The 20,782-nt window shown below is 35.1% G+C and overlaps 1 protein-coding gene across 8 annotated transcripts in view; it reads left to right on the plus strand.

The window, feature by feature from the left end:
* Slc4a10 (solute carrier family 4 member 10) overlaps positions 1-19,007 on the plus strand; it is a 307,228-nt gene extending 288,221 nt beyond the window's left edge. For 7 of the 8 annotated variants that reach the window (XM_074070948.1, XM_074070951.1, XM_074070947.1 and 4 more), the window contains 3 exons: positions 7,681-7,748; positions 10,720-10,836; positions 16,948-19,007. In XM_074070948.1, the coding sequence (XP_073927049.1) occupies positions 7,681-7,748; positions 10,720-10,836; positions 16,948-17,014 (252 nt within the window). In that variant the 3' untranslated portion in view covers positions 17,015-19,007. Of the gene's footprint in view, positions 1-7,680; positions 7,749-10,719; positions 10,837-11,649; positions 11,689-16,947 lie in introns of all 8 variants that reach the window. The other variant, XM_074070949.1, reaches the window with a different exon arrangement.
* Positions 19,008-20,782: the final 1,775 nt, after the last annotated feature.

Below are 20,782 nucleotides of genomic sequence, written 5' to 3' on the forward strand. Positions count from 1 at the left end.
TAAGATGAAAAAAATGACCTGATTTGCTTTCAGAGTGATTTAAGGTTGAATAAGTGTTGTTTGAGAAACTTTAGGTTCTTGTTATCTTCACAGAGTACTGATTTATCCTATTCTGTTTCATATGTTAAAACAATTTACTTTAAGTTTTATGGTATATGTAAAGTCTAGCTCTATTTTGAAGGCTATTTAATCACACTGTTTTTCAAATACATAAAAACTACAAGGAGTATAAATGGAAAAAATGACCTATGTGACATTTAGCAGAATGACTGAGCCCAAAGATTATGAAATATGAACATAATATTTCTATGTAGAAGTGAATTGAAATAAAATATTTTATGAGTTGTGCAATATTGTTTCCATTTTCCTTACTTTGACGGGTGGTCAGTAAATGCATTCCATCTCTTATCTATAGGGTACTTTCTCAAACCATGTGTGCATTTTCCCTTTCCTTTGGGGAGTTCATTTGCAAATCCTAAAGTTTCACTCAGTCATTTAGTGAGTCTAGATTAAACCACAAGTCTAAATAGGTTTCTGCTCAGGATTTTCTGCATTACGACTACCATAATAAGTGATTGGCAATTCCTGGACTTTCCCATGTTGTCCCATTGCAGATATAACATGTTCCCATGTAGAGATGGATCGTGATGTATCTTATTTCAGTATGAATATTTCAGTTTCACAAAATGTTGTAGAATGCATGTATAGAATCATACATCTAGTAATGTTAATGCAACATTAAAATATTATAAAATTGCCCTTAGTTCTTTATTTTTCTGTTTCATATACTCATTTAAATATTAGAGATTTTAAAAAAGAATGCTTTAACTAACATTTTGATAACTGTTTCTTTTAGGACTTATTAAATGTTTGCTTTTATCCTCAGGTATGATTCAAGAAAAATATGACAGAATTTGGCACAAGCTAAATTTAAATAAGATGGACACGAGACCATAGAAATTCTAATGCCTTAAATTGTCTGTATTCAATGTAATTAAAATTATTCAGATTGAAAACTATTCCAAGAAGGTTTATATTTTCAAAAAAAATAATTTTAAAGACAAAACTCACTGTTTTGTCTTCCCCCCAGTGCTAATTATAGCACCATTAAGTATACTCAAGCAATATTCACACATTACTTTTGCTTTGTTTTGTTGCTTTTATTTCCTGTCAAATGTCTTTACTGTGTTTGATGGAATACAGTAGCATTGTTCCTAGCCAACCATTCCTTTCACAGCATTCTCCTGAGGCCATACCCACACCAGAAAACATTACCATTCTTATAACTTCATTCTTCTTAGAATTTTGAGCTTTCAAAAGGAAAGACGCTATGTTATCTACTATATTATCTTTAATATCTTCCCTGCTATGCCTGAAAGAAAACTTCAGATTCTCCTCCTATTTATCTGTAAAATAGGAGAGAACAAGTTAATAGTAACCGCAATTTGATTAGAATTAGTTATTAGCCTTTGAGCAGAGCCACTCACAAACTTGTATATGTATGATATTTATGTATGTGTGCCATACGCCTGCTTTGTTTATTAATCCCGTAGAGTAAGATTGCATATAATGAGCTTCTAACCTCTTTACTTTTATCAAACTGTACTTTAATGGCCTTTTTACTAATTTTTGATTTTTGAGGTAAAAATTATAATTTTAGTTACTTCTATAGAAGTAACTAAATGTCACTAAATTTCTTAGAACTCATGCATTCTGTAAGTTTATAAAAATAGATTGAAGATTTACTGGGGCAGTTTTACAGCTGAACTCTTCAGATCTAGATATAAGGAAAAGCCTTGCAATGCATTCGCAAGTTTACAGAACCTTAAAGTCTCAAATAGATTAATATGATGATGATCTTCAGTACATGCCAAGAAATATAGAAACCAATACTAGAGTCAAGAAATAATCTCTAGTTGAGCATTGAAATATAGTTCTGACTAGTGCAATCATAGATAATGCTCCATCAAACTGCAGAGAGAAAAGTAAGTGTAAAGATGTTTATGTTCTAGCTTAGAATTATCACTAAAAGTGTTGGATCAGTGAAGAAAGTAGGAAGATTTAAAGAGGATGACACTAAAACTTAAATCCCTGGTTGATTTTCTATTTGGTTTCCCAGATCTTGGTATTTTATTTTATTTTCTGGAGCTATGGACTCCTCTGAAGGATGTGATCTATTTTCTGTGGCATCTTGTACCAAGGCCCAGTCTTCCAGGAGATTGTGTATTAAAGTGGTAGATGGACAAGTTCTCCAGAAATGTTTCATTTCTGTAATTGCTCAAATTAATTGAGTAATTTTGATCATGATCTGGCAAGATGGTAAATAACAGAAATGTCTCCACTCCTTGAGACTTGAATTTAAAGTGAGCTCACCTCTTATCCTTTCGATGATAGTTACAAGCTTGTACCTTTATCCTCCAGGGTTTTCCTATCAGTAGCCCATTTCTGGTCTTATGGCACTAAGAAAACATTCATTTGACCTTAAAATTCAATAATGAGTTAAGCAGAATAAATAGCTACACAGGCCAGTCCAAGGTCGCAGAGCTTCTGTTCCAAATTTTCATGTACTTCATGCATATGCATATACATATGCTTCAGTTTTTAGAAAGAAAGGATTATAATCAGGGTAGAAATGAATATTGGAACCCTGACATTTTGCACATTGCTCTGTGTAAAGGGAAGACTGCAGAATCAAATTCTGGATGTCCAAATGTGCTCAAAGTACCAACATGCCTGCCTTCCTGCTTAAATATTCTCTAGGACATTGTCCACATTTGACAAAAAGACTACAGCTAAAAGCAGAAAACTCCAGCAGAATGTTTGCAGGGGGCGAAGAGGTAAGGTTAGATAAATCCTGGAAATTCAATTTTGTGGAAGTGATCATATTGACACTTCTTAACTTACTGAGGATTCGATTTAGCATAAACACTTTAGAAGAAAACGAAAAGAGAACAAGCAGGATTCTGTGATACATATAAAGCAGGATCATGAAAAATTCCAAGAAAACATAAAAAGGCAAGAACTGGTTGTGGATTTGTGAAGGATGGCTTAATTATCACACAGACAAGCATTTCTGAGTCTTAAGATTAGACAAGCATCTCCTTCCTCAAGCAGTCGTTTTCCAAAGTGTGGTTTCAGGACCTCTGCTGCATCAGCCAACACCTGGCAACTTGTTAGAATGAAAATTCTTGAGCCTCACTTCAGACTTATGGAACCGAACTCTGGGGATAAGGCTAGCAATATGTGTTAATACAATCTCCAGATGATTCTGATGAAGACAAAGTTTGATATAAGCCCTTGACTAGAACCACAGAATCTGAATCTCCAAAATATAATCAAATTCTAAATGTGAAGTTACTGTATCAGACTTTTATACTTGCAATAAGTTATATAACCACTTAGAGACACTGAGTCAAATATTCTGATGGTAAATACAGGATGCATCCATGTATTTGTAGGAATTCTATATGAACCTCCCCTCATTTTTCCTTTTAAGCTTTCATTGTTAAGTAAGTGGTTTTATATATTGGCATTGCAATCTATCAGAAATCATAAGAAATACCTCTTATAAATATTTGTCAAAGTTTTATATCAATGTAATATTTGTTGCATCTATATTCTATTGGTAGTTGGGGAAGGAAATAGATACTTATGTTCTGTAGGCCTTATTTTCCTCTTGGGTAAAAAAAGGGGTTGAACATAACTTCTGAATCCCCTTCAATTTCTTAAGATATATGGATTATAAAATTGCTAAATATCTTTTCTCTCTAATATTCTAAGCATCTTTGTGAACATTGGCTCTCTTCTGTTGTTTATTCTTTGAGATATTTGAGGGCTTCTATGAAGATATAGACTTTGGTAAAAATGGGTACAGTAACAGATGCTACCTATTTCACTAAAGGTAGCTAAAAGGATAGAGCATATATTAGGTATCATGATATGCAGGTTATAATTTTTATGCTCTTAACAAAATACAGTTCAGATCCATGATGTAATTTTATATATGTTGCCCAACTTATCAAAACACAGCAGAATTTGACTCCAATTGTATTTTTCATTTCAAATCAACACAGGCCTTTGGCTCTAAACAGGCTAGTTAATCACTGTCATGGAAACACATATTATTTATTGCCATCTATTATGCTTGACCCATATTGTTTTTTCCTACTTAGAGTTTCTTCCCTTCTATAACTGCTGTTTCTGTACTTTTCATGGAGATCCTTCACATCCTCTTAAAGTAGGGCTAATATCTTTCTTATCATTGTTTTCCCCCAGTACCTAGCAGACTCCTGGTAATGTAAGTAAGGCCTAATACATACTCATTGAATTAATGAGTTAAAAGCTCCTGGGTTATTATTCACGTAAACTTTGTGCCTAGTGCATGACAATGCTTGCTAAATGTTTGAGTGCTGTTAGCAGATTCCTTTTCTATGGCTGTTTTTCCTGTCCTTTACTGGACATAGTTGTAATTGTCCTTCTCTTTTTTTTTTAATCTCTGAAAAATACTTTGATAACTATCTCAATTAGAAGATGGCATAAATATTTCACTAGTCAAATTGACAAAATTTCATCATCTTAACAAAATATTCTCAGGCAAATTTTGACCATCATCTCATTAACATATTGCAATATTTGTTGCTTTTCAAGGAATTTGGATTCTAGCATGTTGTTGAACTCAGGGTATCTTTTATGGACACTGTGTAAATGGAATAGTAAATGGAACTCATTTTAAGGTGCTTCTGTGGTGGATACCTGGCTAGCTTTATGCTCTTCTTCTTCTTGCATGATTGAGATAACCTAGGTTGTGATGTTCGTGACAACTAATGCCCGAATTGACTGCTCCTCCCGAGAAAGTCTCAATTTTTGGCTTCCTTGCAGTGCTGCCTGGGATGGAGCCGGCCCTCCATCCCCGCTCCAGGGCCCACCCAGCTCCCTTCTGGCACTGAAGGCAGCGGCTGCTCTGCCACCCTTCTCTTCAGATAAGCATGGCTTGGAAATGCTATCTTTAGAGGTGATGAGTTTTTGTTTGGATAGAATTATGACTAGTATAAAGCCCACACATGCTAACAAGCCACAGAGTGCAAAATAATTATTGAAAGCAATTTGAGAGAAAAGTGGAAAATCATCTAAAGAAAAAACAAAATTGTTCACAAAGATTTGGGCCAATTTTCTGCTGTTATAGTGAACTGTGAGCCTTCATTTTTTGCTGCCAGGTAACCCAAATCCTGATGCCACTGTTCTTACCTTCAGGTTTTTTTTTTTTTCACTTTATTCTTTATTGAACCTTTATGACTGCTTGACATTTTATTCTGATTTGGCCAGAACAGACAAAATAATAAGCTTAGTCTTTCAGTGGACAAGCAAGGACAGACAGATTTATATTTTTGCTTTACTTGTATAGCCATTGTGATCACTGAATATCTTCTTCTTATGTCCTTCCATGTGCATGAAGGTAACCTCTCCTTTAGAAAAAAATAACTTTTTCTGGGTGAAAGGATACATGTGCTCTTTCCCTGGTCTGCAGGATATGCATCTAAGTTAATATGTGTATTAAATTCCATATATCCTGACCATCTCAGTTGCAAGGCATGCCACATTCTAGGCTGCACAGTAGTTCTCTTTATGCTTCAATGAGTAATTTTAAGCCAATGGTGCTGCATGCTCATTGAATTTGTTCTAATAGTGCTGCCGAATGACAAGAGGAATAGGCATAAAATACAAGTAATATCTGATGGGCCTTTAAAGAAAATTTTTCCTGGAAAAGCAACAAAGAAAGTGAATAGAATTAGTTCCTGAAATGCAAAGGAATATGCGTTTGCCCCAAGAGTATAAATACAACATAGTTATCTGAGGGGGATATATAAATAGAGTTGCAGCAGAGCTCATGCAATCCCCTGGCTTCTCTGTTATTCCAAGCATTGACAGGGCATGGAATTTCTGCATGCACCATGACCAAAGTCTCTGCAGAGAGACTGCCTTGGTCAGCAAGTTAAGAGAGTGCAGGAAAATCTAACTAAGACCTGCCCCCGCATTGCATAACATATTCATAGGTTAGCTGAAGAGGCACTTGAGAATACTTTGTTTCTTTAAAATAACAAGATACCAAACATGGTGGTAAGTGACTGTTATTCCAACTACTCAGGAGGCCAAAGCAAAGGTTAGAGGCCAGCCTGGCAAAAATTAGCAAGACCCTATCCCTAAAATAAAAGACATGACGATCTGCAGTGTTCCTCTTGGTAAGTGAAATAAGCCAGAGTCAGAAAGGCAAATATCACATATTCTCTCATATACAGAGTCTAGATCCATAAGTAAAACAAACAAACAAAAAGACATGAATCTAAATGGAGGGCTATTTGGTGGGGAAGGACCAGGGAAGGAATAGAAGGAAAAGAAAGGGTGATGGGGGTGAATAGAATCGAAGTATGTTACATACAAGTGTGAAATATCATAAAGAAATCCATCATTTCACACAGGGAAAAAATACATAACCCCCCAATGTTAGGGGACGTGGCATATAGATTATATGCATAATCTGTAGATAACTTTCTTTTTGTACATGGAAAAACTTTAATGATAACATATTTGAAAACTATCATTTGAAACTTATGATAGTCATAAGATTATCATCATTTCAAAGATATAGTTTTTAAGTGCTATATATGAAGAAGTGCATATACAAATATATAAAAGTGTTTCTGCCCTTTGTGGAAGGGTGGGATATTGTCGTAGAAAGAAATCTGAAACATGTTTCACGTTTCATGTTTCGCTTAGACTCATGTAAGTGGAGTCAAACTATTCCATCTGTTTATCCAATGAGGCATACATGTGCTTTGATCATACAGGAAGGTGCCTTTTATTTTCTCTTTCTGAGTCTCTAGATTAAGAGCAGTGTTTCTCAACGCATGGTCTCCAGACCAATGTAATCAACATCACCTGGAAACTCTTTAGAAACATAAACTTTTGTGTCCTTTCTCCAGTCCTACAGAATCAGAACTTCTGAGTGTGGAGCCCAACAATCTGTATTTTTAAAACATTGCTAGCATATGATACAGGGAGTTTCATTGTGTGTGAGTGTGTGCTTATGTATATAGTACTCCAGTTTGGTTCATCTCCCCATTATTCTCTCTCTTCCCCGACTCCCTTCTAAAATGACTTCCACAGATTTCAATGTTCCATATTCATGTATGTATAGAAAGTACCTCAACCATATTCACCCTCCTTTATACTCTTCATTTAGTTTAACAAGCCCTCCTGGTGATTTTGATGAGTTTGAGAAACACTGCTCTTAATACATCCCCCATCTCCTCCTAATAGAGGAGTTGGGGAATATAGTTTCAACTTTATAACAAAAAAAAACTGATTACATTATCCATACTTTTGTTCTTACAAAATTTAGGTTTAAAAAATCTGCTTGGAAATTAAACATGTTTTACATTGAGTGACATGAAGGGAATTGTTGCTAGCATTTAAATTACTTTGTGTTATGAGACTTTCATTAATTACTTGTGTTCTTGGTAGCTGAGGCTTTATTGAAAGGACCTGTGCTAACATTAATAAATGCAAACAAAGTGGAAGGTCCTGAGGTTAATGAGATAATGAAACATTAATCTGTGTTTCTTCTTTAATGTAAAATAGAGGCTCATCAGGTTTACTTTATGTACTTTACGTTTGTCTTTCCAGGAAGAACAAAGTATGCTAGCTATGGAAGATGAGGGCATAGTACAACTCCCATTAGAAGGGCACTACAGGTAAGATACACATCTAAAAACACATCAGCGTAGCTAATAAACTTCTGTTGATGTATTCTCTAAGAATTTTATACTGTGTGGACTCTCATAAAAGTTTTGTTGAAGTTGTATTAGAGTAGAAAAATCTGACACTAAAAATTAGATTACCCGAGTCCCAGTGCAAAGTTCTCTCAATATTATCTGATTGACTATATCTAAGTATCATAAAATGAAGTTGGGCAAAAACTGTTGTTGAAGTCTTTTCATATTTATAATGTATACATGTGATCACTTTCATACTCACTGAAAGCAGCACCTGAAGACAGGTCAAGAGTTACTTCTAGTATAAATGAGGTTATCATTCCCCAAGTTGCAAATATTTTTACTCTGGGAATTTTCCTCTAAAAAAGGCCTTTGCAAAGAGATCCTCTATTTCTTGAGTTACAGGATTCAATCATATCAGTCATTTTAGGAAATATTTATGTAATTCTCCAAAATATTCCAACCTTCTTTATATACAAAGATATAGCAAAAGAAAGCAAATTCCTGTAAGTTATAGTCAAATTTTTTCTGCAAATGTTTGGGCAACAATATTCATTCTCATTTATTCATTCACTCATTCTCCCTCTGTCTCTCTCTCTCTCTCCCTTGCCCCTTCTCTTTTTCTCTTCCCTTTTCCTTCCTCCTACTCCATATAGTTTGGCTTAAATAGTTTTCTTATAAAATTATATTTTAAGTACCATTTAGTACCCAATTTTATGGCCTCAAAGTTCTTAAAGATAAATTAAGGCTAGTAAAAAAAACAGAGAAGAATTTCTTTTGTGGGGGGACTTTTGATAGTGTTGAAAAAAAACAAAGAGAGAATCTTTTGTATTTTCAGTCTAACTCTAAAGTCATATTCCCTAAAAATTTAAAAATATGAGTACCCAAGTCAGGGCAAAGCACAGTGTAGAAGGCATTTTAACCTTGATTTTTTTCTCCTACAACACTTAACCTTTAAGATCCTATTGATTTAGTTGAATCTGTATATTCTCAAGTGTATTCTGTGGAAACCTAGCCTCATGTGGTATCACTCTTAAAAGGGCTCGTGGAAAATGTTCCATATTGCATTCCAGTTTGGAAATTCACAGTGAACCCTAGCATATCAAATAACCTAAGTAGTACTGCCTTTCTTATAAGTTTAATTTTGTTTAATCTAGAATTTTCTAAAGCATTTTCCTCATGAGATGCTTTGTCACATAATACCATGAAAATACTTATATGCCACTAATTTTTTGGAAATTATCCTTTTGAGTTACTAGGAAACTATCTTTTTAAGCAGATTAGAGGAATTAAATGACATATTTCCAGAATGGTTGAGGCAGAGACCCAAGGTGTTGTTCATCTTAAATGTTGAATTTGTTGTTCTCTTGGGAACACCACCAGTGTGGTTCATGTGAGGCCACCTTAGGATCTCTGTAGAACCGGAAAGCATCTTTACATGGAGTGAAAGAATGCTATTTTCTCAGTTCCTAAAACTTTCTCTTGGTCTGTGATTAATTACTGCTGCCATTGTATTATGTTTCTAGTCCTGGGGATGTCTTGAGCATTCTGAATTTCACCTATAGTTAGTGCCATTTAAAAATGTTAAAAAAGCACTGGGTATAATACCAATTCCTGGTTTTATAGATTTCACCAGCCATGTGGAAAGAGCTCTGTCAAACACATAGTCTGTATTCATTTGTTCAACAAATAATTATTGGGAGAGTACCAAGTGTCCAGCTCTGCCTGACTCTTGAAAGAACAGCAGTAAACGAATGGTCTAGAATCCTTGTTCTCATGAAACTAATATTCAAGTAGAATAGAAATAAAAGAGAGAACATAAACAAATGAACAAGTAATACAGCATAGTATTTCAGGTGATGAAAAGGGCAATAAAAAAGAACAAAAGACATGGGAATGGTATGAGGGGCTGGAAATAAGTTTTAAATACAGTTGTCAAAATGAGTTTGTCTGAGAAAGTAACATCTGAACAAAGGAGGCCGAGGGCTGTACCATGTGGAGGAACACCAGGGGCAATGGAAAGATCTGGGCTGAGGCTCTGAGGCAAAAGCATTGTTCTAGAACAGTCAGGAGGCCATTGAACTGTGGCTGGAGAGGAGTGGGCAGAGACGAGATAGCAGGAGATTATTCAGAAGGTGAGGGGGCACAGAGTTTATGGGCTGTAGTAAGCACTCAGAGTTTACACTGAGTGGTTGGGAGCTAGTGCAGGACCTGAGCAGAGGAGGGATCTGCATTTGAAATGCTACAGTTGTTAGGGGCGAGAACCTAAGCAATGCATATGCAGGATCTAGTCTCTGTTACTGTATATGAATTAAGAATCTTGCAGCCCAAATCTATATCTATATAACCAGAGTTTTTTCTTTGATACCTTTCAGATATTTTTATAATAATCTAGTGCTACCCAAGACTTCTCAGTTTTTAATTATCAAAATACCACATAATAAACAAAATTTAATAAATGCACACAATGAAATTTTATTCAACTTACAAGGAAGAAATACTGAACACAGCTGAACCTTGAGGACATTATATTAAATAAAATAAGCTAGTCACAAAAATAAATACTGTATGATCCAATTTATATGAGACACTTTGAATAGCCAAAATCATAGAGACAGAAGGCGTACGGGTGGTTGCCAGGGGCCAGGGAGAGGAGGAAATGGGGAATCAGTGTTTAATGGATGTAGACTTCCAGTTTTACAAGATGGAAAGAGTTCTGGAGAGGGATGGTGGTGGTGGTGGTGGTACACTATAGATATATTTAATAACATTTAACTGGAACTTGGAAATGACTAAGATGGTAAATTTTATCATATATGTGCTTTACTGCAATAAAAATTGAGAAAAATATTTCACACAGTTATAAAATTACCCATACTTGGTTTCTGTCATTGAATAACCACAGTTACTTGTTTAATGCTTATTTCATTTTGGGTGAATTCCTATCTAGAGATGATCCATCTGTGATCAATATCTCTGATGAAATGTCAAAGACTGCCTTGTGGAGAAACCTTCTGATTACTGCCGATAACTCAAAAGATAAGGAGTCAAGCTTTCCTTCTAAAAGGTTTGAATTTTAATCTAATGAGGTTATTGTTAATTCCAATGATTTTATGACATAAATACACTAACAAAAGAATGATGTTGGTTTCCATCAAATTTAAATCTAAAATATTTCATAAAATTCTTTTTGAAGGGGAGTAAAAATTGTAGTTTTTTCCAAATGTTAGTGTGTTTTTCAACATCTCCCTTTCAAATTAAAAGCTCACTCCAAAACTATCACAGTGGGGGGGAAATGGAGCAATAAATGAGTCCCACTGCATGACATTTTTGGACATTCATTTTGGTCTACTCTTTTTCTGTATGATTTATTGTATTCTGTCATTGCCCACTTTCTAAGACCCTCTTAGATGTCTGACCATATTGCCCACTCTTTCCTTTTTTCAACCACTATGGCACATGGTAATTTTATATTTAGTGTATTCCTACTCTCTTATTCCAAATTTCTGAATCTTCCCTAACCTCCCTACCCTGAAACTTTCAACTCTTGAAAGTTCTGTCTGTTCCTCCTTCGCCATATGTAAACATACAACAAATCCTGTAGCTGTGGACGGTGGTTTTAAGTGCATGCTGAGGGTGAGTGTGTCTTTAAACATAAGGGTCATCATGAAATGTTCAAGAATTTATGAATAAGAGTTAAAATGATACTAAATTTAGTTGGATGCTAATCTGAAGAAAAAGGAATTCCTATGTTATGCTAGTGTCTCTTCTTGTTAGAGTGGTGGAGGCATTTGGGATGGTGTTATAATTATTGACTTTATTTTCATAACCTTAAATTAACTTTTTCTACTTAATTTTTATATTACATTTTTGTCATAAGCTCCCCTTCCTAATCACTCTAGAAGCTGATTCCCCAAAGGTAAGACTTTCTCCCTCAAACCTATTCCGTGGTTGCATTTCCTTATGTTAAATGGTGTCTTCTGGAAACCTGGTCAGCCTATGTCCTCTGTGTGAGTTTTGGGGAGGCAAAAGACCTGGAGACTCTTGGGGTCAGCTCCAATATCAGACTGAATTTTATGGTGTCCCAATAACTACTCAGCTCTTTAAGTGGGTCTGAAACTTGAGTAAACTCTTTTCTTTCCTTAACTTATACAAATACATTGTATATAAACCAACAAATCTCACAGAATTGCAGTAGTAACATCAAATTTCCATATTGGACAAAGAAAATTTGTTCCTTTAATTAAAAAAATTGCAATGCTAGAAGCTTCAATTTATGTTACCATGATACATCCAAACCTGCAAGCTTTGTCTGGCTTCATGAGACATAATTGGAAACATGTACTAGAGAAAGAGGCTATATTAGACTTGGAGAATACATCTCTTGCTGCCAGTTTTTGTCACCCCAAAATGGCATGCTGCTTCAGTGTCATCTCTACAGCAAACAGAATAAATAAAACAGACAGTGGATGTTTAGTATCTTCACCCCAGAAGCTAGGGATTGTCTTCTGTCCCCTTCTCTCTCTCTCTCTCTTTCTCTTTCTCTATCAACTCCTTCAAAACTAACTCAATAGGAGATTACTATAAATTACTCAGTAGGTTCTCTCCAAGACTTTTGGTTGGTGTCTTTGAACAGGGCTTTAAAATCATCATGTATTTCTTTGCTTTGGTTAAGCACCTATTATGTTTTATTCTAAAACATGCTTTATCACCCTTTCCTCCAAATTCCTTCTACAGTCTCAAAGAGTCATCCCTCTAGTAATTCTGTGTTTGCTAGTACTTTTGAAAAAAAATCAGTTATGAGGAGAGTAATTTATCAAGCCCACTGAGATACATCCATGTGAACCCTCTCACATAAAAAAATACAGCATTTCTCTCATTTCTATTAAGTTATGAAATCCAGGTTGATGAACTCTAAGTAAAATGCCAGGCATGGGAAATAAGTAAAGATTTTGAGACAATCTAGCTAGTAGATTACTTTTCTTCCTCAAATATATAGGTCCATAGTCCAAACTCTTCCTCTGTTTTTCTTTGGTTCAAACTATAGGTTTTATGCTTAAAGTACATAGTAAAGTCAAGTGATGCTCTTCACCAGAAAAATGTACTTGCTTAAAAATATGTGTACAGATTTCATTAGAAGTAGATTGACTCTAGTGAACAGTGTAAGGTGCTTTAAGTATGTAAGTCCATTTTTAAATTGAGCATTCTTTATATTGTGATATAGCCACTTGTTTCTTGGTCTTGGAATGTATGTTCCCACTAAACTAGGGTTCAAATTATTATAGAATGAAAGTTTACTTAGATTACTTTCCCCTCCTCCTTTTCTCCTCCTCCTCCTCCTCCTCCTCCTCCTTCTTCCTTCTTCTTCCTCCTTCTTCTTCTTCCTCCTCCTCCTCCTCCTTCTCCTCCTCCTCCTCCTCCTCCTCCTCCTCCTCCTCCTCCTCCTCCTCCTCCTTCTTCTTCTTCTTCTTCTTCTTCTTCTTCTTCTTCTTCTTCTTCTTCTTCCTTCTTCTTCCTTCTTCTTCTTCTTCTTCTTCTTCTTCTTCTTCTTCTTCTTCTTCTTCTTCTTCTTCTTCTTCTTTCTTCTTCTTCTTCTTCTTCTTCTTCTTCTTCTTCTTCTTCTTCTTCTTCTTCTTCTTCTTCTTCTTCTTCTTCTTTCTTCTTCTTTCTACTTCTTCTTCTTTCTTTCTTCTCTCACTCTCTCTGTCTGGGTCTCACCATATATTTCAGGCAGGCCTTAAACTTGCAATCCTACTGCCTCAGACTCCTGAGTGCTAGGGTGACAGACCATCATATTTCACAATTTCTTTGCTTTTTTGATGCAATATAATTTCTCTTAGTTGATGGTTAATATTTTTCATCTTCAGGACAGTGGAAACTAACAGAAAGGGAATGGCTTCCAGAAACCCTAAAAGCACTAAGAACAGAAATACCTTCCCAAAGTTTTTCTGTTTCAGATATTAGAATATGACAACCAGAAACTATGAAAAATTTGGTATCTGTTGGTAAAAAACATAACTAAAATACCTAAAGATTAGGACGCTAGGACCTGTATCTCTTGAGACTTAAACTGGCTCTCTGCAGCTTTTGATCCATCCCCTCAGCTATTTTTCATTCTGAAACCCACTGTAAGATATCTCAGAGGCCTACATGGCTTCTTAAATGGAATTTAGAAGAGTAGTGTATTTTCTCAATTATCTCATTCACAATTCGTTGTAAGAAATATTTTACTTAGCTTGCCTAGAAGTAGAATCCATGAACTGATTTCAAATTCCACTAAATCTGTAGGATGTCTACTTTGATTCTAGTTTAACAGTACTATGCACACATATGACAAAGCTCCTCTGTAGTTTATTGGATGGATTGTTGAAAACATGTCTCATTACAAACCACATTACATCAGAACATTTGAGCAACTGTTGTGTTTTATAAAACTGACACCCAAGATCAACTTTTCTTGATAAGAGAACTGTCAATGCTAGAAAAAAGTAGCAACTAATTTTGCTTGATAGCAAGTGAGGCTCTGGGACCCCCTGATTGCTCTTCTCTCTATACTTATGGCCTGCACTCCCCACATCATCTCCTATTTTGGATTCTCCTTTGCTCTGAATTCCTAAACCTGAGACTTCTCATGGCTGCTCAGTAAATACTGTTCATAACAACTATTTTAGTGTCATTGAAGGGTAACAGCTTCATGGATTTCTGAGCAGCATGACAGGAGTGGTTTTAGTTTTTGCTCTCTCTTGAAATACTACTTCTGTATATTTTAACTTGTAACCCCTCAAGGGTAAAGATAGTTTTATCTGTCTTCCGTTCCTAGGTCTTTGCAGAATACTTGGCAATATATGGTCATTACAATAACAACTAAAAGATATGTAATAAATAGTTGTTACAATGAAAGTTTAAAATTGATGGCATCCAGAAACAAGAATGCAACAAGGAATCCAGAGAGAAAGAGAGAGAGAGAGAGAGAGAGAGAGAGAGAAACAGACAGATAGATGAACAGACGGTAGGAAGATTCAAGCTGAGAATATTTTTCATAGAAGTTTTCAGTTGGTTATAAAATTTTTGTTTCATTGTTTGTTGAAATATAATCTGATACCAAAACCAATGACTTTAATGAAGGGAAAAGAGTCATTTAATCAGTCATTATTTTATAACCCTCCAAAACACTAAATATGACCAAAACAGATCAGGAGAAAGCTCATTTGTAGGTCAAGTTGGTATTCTGAATCTCTTTGTCCTTGGTGACTAATAGTGTCATTGGAAACTTATTTATTTATCAAAAGGTCATGGAACATTACATTGTAAAGCATTGTACATATGTAGAGGCCAGTATGTCTGTCTCCCACAGTCCCCTATAGATAGGATCTGTTATTACATTTCCCAAAAGACAAAGTCCATTGGAACTAGGAACACCGGCATCAGTATTGTAGAATTGAGCTGCAAGAGGACCTAGAGGCCACCTGGGCCCAACCTCAACTTACTGATGAAGAAACCATGTCTCGTAGAAATTGAATACTTAGTCCTAGGTCATATACCTCATTCTTAGCTTCTGTAATGAAGACTTTGTCTTCCAACTCTAAGACTAGGACTCACTGCCCTGTCCTATTCTTCCCTGTTTGGCAGAAGAGACTGTGAACCAGGTAAAGCCCAATGAAAAGTTAATTTGGAAAGCAGACTAGCACACACTTGTCATATGAAAGGAACTTAAAGTAGAAGTGAGTCATACAGATAGAGGAGTTAAAAATACAGAGTTAAGGCTCTCAACACATCATGTGCACACTGTCATCTCTTCTCATAGAAGGAGAAAAGAGAAGAGAAAAAAGTTGCTTTGCTCTGACCTGTAAGGAGTCTGTGCTGAGAAGTGTGGCAGGCATAAACCCGGGTGCCATAGACACTCGCTCACACCAGCTCTCAGAGCTGGCAGCGTGCCACAGATGGCAGAAGCTCCGGCACTTCTTACCTGATGGTGCCGGGTGGTGGTGACAACTGAGAAGGGCTGTTTCTAGCTTGAATTGGAGGAAAAACAATTTTAAATACACACTCTTAGAATGTGTCTAACTTATTGACCACTAAGAAAGCTGCACAGGAGGCCTCATTGAAATACAGAGTTTGATTACTTCATTACTTGGAGAAGAGTTATAAAACCAAGGTAGTCCCCCACCAACTATTTCTTAAGTTTTTATTAAAGGGCTGGAGTTAATAGTAAAAACATGTGTATCCTTCAGCTCAGGGCCTTAGAGACTGGTTGCAGGTTGTCCTGTGTCAACAGTTGGGGAGAGGGGAACAGAGAGACCTCTAATGTGGAAGGCTTTTGCATGCCCTGGAAGTATGAGCAAATGAGTATGCCCTTCTGGAAGCATATGCTGTTGGGATAAGCTTCATGCATATGAGCACATTATTTGAACTTTCCATGAAAACTTCAATGTGAGAGTAGAAAAAGTGTACCCTGGAAAAATAAATAAAAAATAGACAAAAATAGTACTGTCACATTGTCAGCCTGGCTGTAGGTAAAGTTCATTGGAAGATATGATTAAACAGAGTTTATTCTAGAAGGAGTGAGGCAAAGTGTCATAACTCTGATGTGCAAGTCTGGGGGGTCTGTCTGTAAAGACAGCATAGGTATCTGGAGAAAAGTGTGCAGGATGACCCATTCTTCCAATCCAAGTGAGATGTGTCTGCCTTACATAACCAAGACTTGTCCTTCTCTTAAGATTAAGATCCAGTCCAGACACAAAGAATGAGCCACTTATAACAGGGCCCAGAAATACCTACTGTAGCATCTTGTTTGTGTCACGTTCTAGTGTTAGTTCTGTCTTAAGATGGTCATGACTGGCGTTTTCAACAATCATCACTGATTCATTTGCCCAAATGAGGATCATGATATTAATCTCGCATGCTTTTTATAACAGTTTTTTAAATGTCTGGGGTTTTTTTTGTTTGTTTTTTACTGTCTGTTTTTGAATTTCCCCCTCTCTGCAGTTCTTGGTTTCTATCTCACTGAGTGCAGAGGATTTTAATTGTTGCTGTCTATCTATGCTTTGCAGCATGAGAGAGCAGTGCCTTAAGGGCTCTTGTGTAGCTTTGGTGTTGATGGGTTTTTGTATCTGAGCAAGCTAATCTTATGGTAGCTATGCTGGACTGCAGTAATAAATTTTTCTTTTTTTCCCTGTAGCACTGAAAACCGAAAAGAGAAGAAAGCTGACTCAGGGAAAGGTGTTGACAGGGAGACTTGTCTATGACTTGATCTTCAGTTTATTTTTTACATATATGAAAAGAGTGTCACAATTATTAAAACTGCTTTGATCCTGTATTGTAAATTCTGTCTTTCATCCAAAATCCACCTTCATACTGTAAGTAGTGCAATACTCATTTCACTTTTGTGTTAGCAGTGAGATACCCTTGTGAACAGATAAGATAGCTAATGTAAGAATCCATGTGTCCCTTGCTATATGTTAGACATTTGTAGACACTGGATTCCAGTGTCAGTTTTTTTGAGAGCAATAGCTTTCTTAAAAAGATAAGTCATATTTACCTAGTTTGTATTTTCCTACTTTAGTGACCTGAAGATGCCTGATAATTTCATTCAGAAGAATTTTGAAAGGTAGTTTTAGTTCTTTTTATTTTTTTATAGCTTAGCATTAGTGACTTATTTCAAAAGACCCAAATCAAAATACTAGTTTGAAAGCATTTTTAATAATTATATTTATGTATTTCCTTGATTTAATATGATACATTTAATACTTAAAAATTTATATCTAACTGCAACTTAAAGTCATTTGAAAATAATATATACAGACCTGTTCATAACTTGTTAGGAAAAATCAGACAATAATGCAGAGAGTCAAGTAGTTAATTAAAATTCAAGTTGTGACCACATGATGATGAAATACTAGGCTTCTATGAAATGCTGCAGATAAAACTTTAACAGTTTCATGAGATTTTCAATTTACATCTTTATCAGAGTTATGCAGTTAAATTTCTTTCCAATGGACAACAGATGTTTTCCACATAAACCTATTATACACATACCACACAGTAAGTTATTGTATATGAAATGTCACTGCTGTCCAGTCATTCTGCTGCTAAGGGTCATGTACTGCTTAGTGCTGGTCCTGAATCATGTTCTAATATTACCAACAGGTCTCCCATTATAATCTTTTTCTGCAAAGTTCTTTTCCACTTTTTAATTAAATGCATGTTGTGGAAAAATAATATTTTAAATGAAAATTTCAGATTCTGTTTGAGAAGTTTCTGTAGATATTTCAGTCCATATAAAATAATGCATCTTACTAAGCTTATACTAGAAGAAGGAAAGTTAAGGATTTTTGAGCATTACTAAAAATGTAATCTACCATTTTATTTAGATGATGTGAAAATAAAGCTCACAGCGCTCTTGGTTCCTAAGAATGATCAGTGATCATCAACCTTACAATCTTTCAATGTCTAATTTTACAATAATCCAGAGCCTGTGGCTTTTATAAACTATTGATTATATACTCAGAATAAATACACATGAAAAGGAAAAAATCCTCTTTGTGATAAAGCTAATGAGGGGGGTTAAAAAAAAAACCAAGACCTCTATTAACGTCAACATTTTGATATCTTCTGAAAAAATTCCTCACAATCCTTTAGGGAGTCATTTTTTTCATGGAGCATTAGCCAAAAAAATTATGGGAAGAAGAACTTGCTGTTAATAAAGTTTGTATTTATAAATGCAGAAGAAAAATACAGATACTTTCTGTTCCAAATGTGTTGCCTTTGTGTATTTTGTAACACTGCTACTCCATTGTAAACATTTGCATTGTTCTATGATTTAGCCCGCCATTCCCCAGAGCAGTCTCTTCATGCTTTAATACATGAAAAACTATTCTGTTAAAAACGATCACAGTGAATTAAAACCTTCATGTGATCGCTGATTTGAATAAGCAATCATCCAATGAAATTCTGTATTGCTGAGTATTTTTATAGTAATTCTGTTCTTATGTGAATTTTAATGCTTTCCTTATGTTAATCCTAATATTTTGAAATCATATAAAATATAAGAAAGTGTAGTATTATATATTTACTCTTAATTTCAGATTCCTGATAAAAATTATTGAATATCTTCGAATGTAATTTATTGCAAAGTTTAAGTAAAGTGTAAATGTGACTAGGATATTGTGTTTTTCACAACTGAAAAATGTTATGTGGAAATAAATATTTATCCTAACTAATTTCCTTGCATATTTTAAATTGTGATGCAATGTGTCTTGTCTTTGTCCTTTATATTAATCGGTAAATCAGTGTAGACCATTTTGATTCTTTAAGTATAATATCTAGGTTAAGGCATCCCTACAGTTAAGTAACATTGCTAATGTAAAGATTTTACAGGATTCAGAAAATTTGAATTTTATGAACAGAAAATAATGAGAACTATATAAGGATGCATTTCCTCATTTTCCAGAGAAGAGTGTCTTGAGTGCAATTGATATTGCTCGTGTAACTAGTAAAATGCTAATTAGTAGGATTCCTCATTATTAGAACTCCTTAACTCCTAATTTTATCCCCCATGGGGAAAGCATTTCCTAAAATTTGTCTCCTCCTATTTGTTATAAAGGTCACATGGGACTATTATTCTTTTGTAGCCATCTGGCGGTGTGTTGCGGAGATAATTGCATTCAGAGCTCTAACCTCCTAGTTAGTATTTCTCTCTTGACTAGTGAGCTTACTTTGTAATTGCTACTACTTAAAAGTATACAACTTTTAAAAGTTTTTTCCTGAATGTCCTTTTGGTGTAGTCTGATGGAGACACTTTACTGACGACTTTAAGATTTTTTTTTTGGCTCTTAAAAGTATATCCTATTCAGTTTCTTATGTACACTGACCAGCTTCTGTTTCTGTTTAATTTAGGCTATTTATTCCTGAGTACTTGATTATGTGACTATAATCACAAGATTGCTTGCCAATTTTTCTATATTTCTATATTGTATATTCATGCCTTGCAGTGAAATGAGATGACAACCATTTGAAAGTTTTCTGAAAGTGATTTGGATAGTATAGTTAGTCTCTAAATATCACTTTGAGAGAATAATTGTAGTCAGAAATCTATATGGCTTACTGATAATACTTTATTTTACAGATCATATTTAAGACATTCACCATAGAAAGGTTCAGTTTACTGAGACCACTGTCCCTCCAATTCATTTTCAGTTTGTGTATTGAGCACTATTATTTGTGCTGGAGTCTGAAAACAGGACTATGATCTTTGCTTCCAAAGGCAGGTTGAATGTGTAGCTGTAATATTATTGATTTGTATTGAGTTGGTGGTTTGATTAAAGCCACCAACTTGAGTAACTCAAGAAGAGAACTCTAAGTAGAACCTTAAGAAAATGTTACAGAAGAGGTAACATAAATTAGGATGGATATGGGAATGGAAATGCACTCCCTGAACTGCAGAGCTTCTTAAACCCATGTCAATATTGAAGTAAAGATAAGGTTAAGAAAGTAAAGTTATGTGGTATAACTGGAGCATGGCATATATATTTGGAACCCAGAAAACAGCCCAGTGTTGTGGAGTGTTAGGAGGATGCGGAAGACATAAGAAAAGGTAGAAACACAAGTTGGAGATATTATAAATGATGTCAAATTCTACACTATGATATTTGAACTTCATCCATTAGAGCTTTGAGTAATGGAGAGCAGGAATTTTTGAAAAGATTAGTCTTGCAGCACAGTAGAGAATATGGTGGGGAAAGAGTGAACCGTTTCCTTAGAGATTCCACTCCCCAAATGATTCTCAGATGATCAAACATTACTTGTGAACATTCTCTAAATATCTGTTAGTACTGAAGCTAAATAAGCTCAAGCATACTCCTTGGTTACTTAAAAAATTCAAACACAATAGCATTATTACAATTCCTTTTATGTAAAACATTCATTTGTATATGGAGATTATACATAGATTATACATTCACACACAGTTGTATCTGATAAAAAGTTCTGAAAAGCACAGTGAAAGCACAGTAAGC

Source organism: Castor canadensis, chromosome 4, assembly GCF_047511655.1.
Source record: "Castor canadensis chromosome 4, mCasCan1.hap1v2, whole genome shotgun sequence".
Classification (NCBI taxonomy): Eukaryota; Metazoa; Chordata; class Mammalia; order Rodentia; family Castoridae; genus Castor; species Castor canadensis.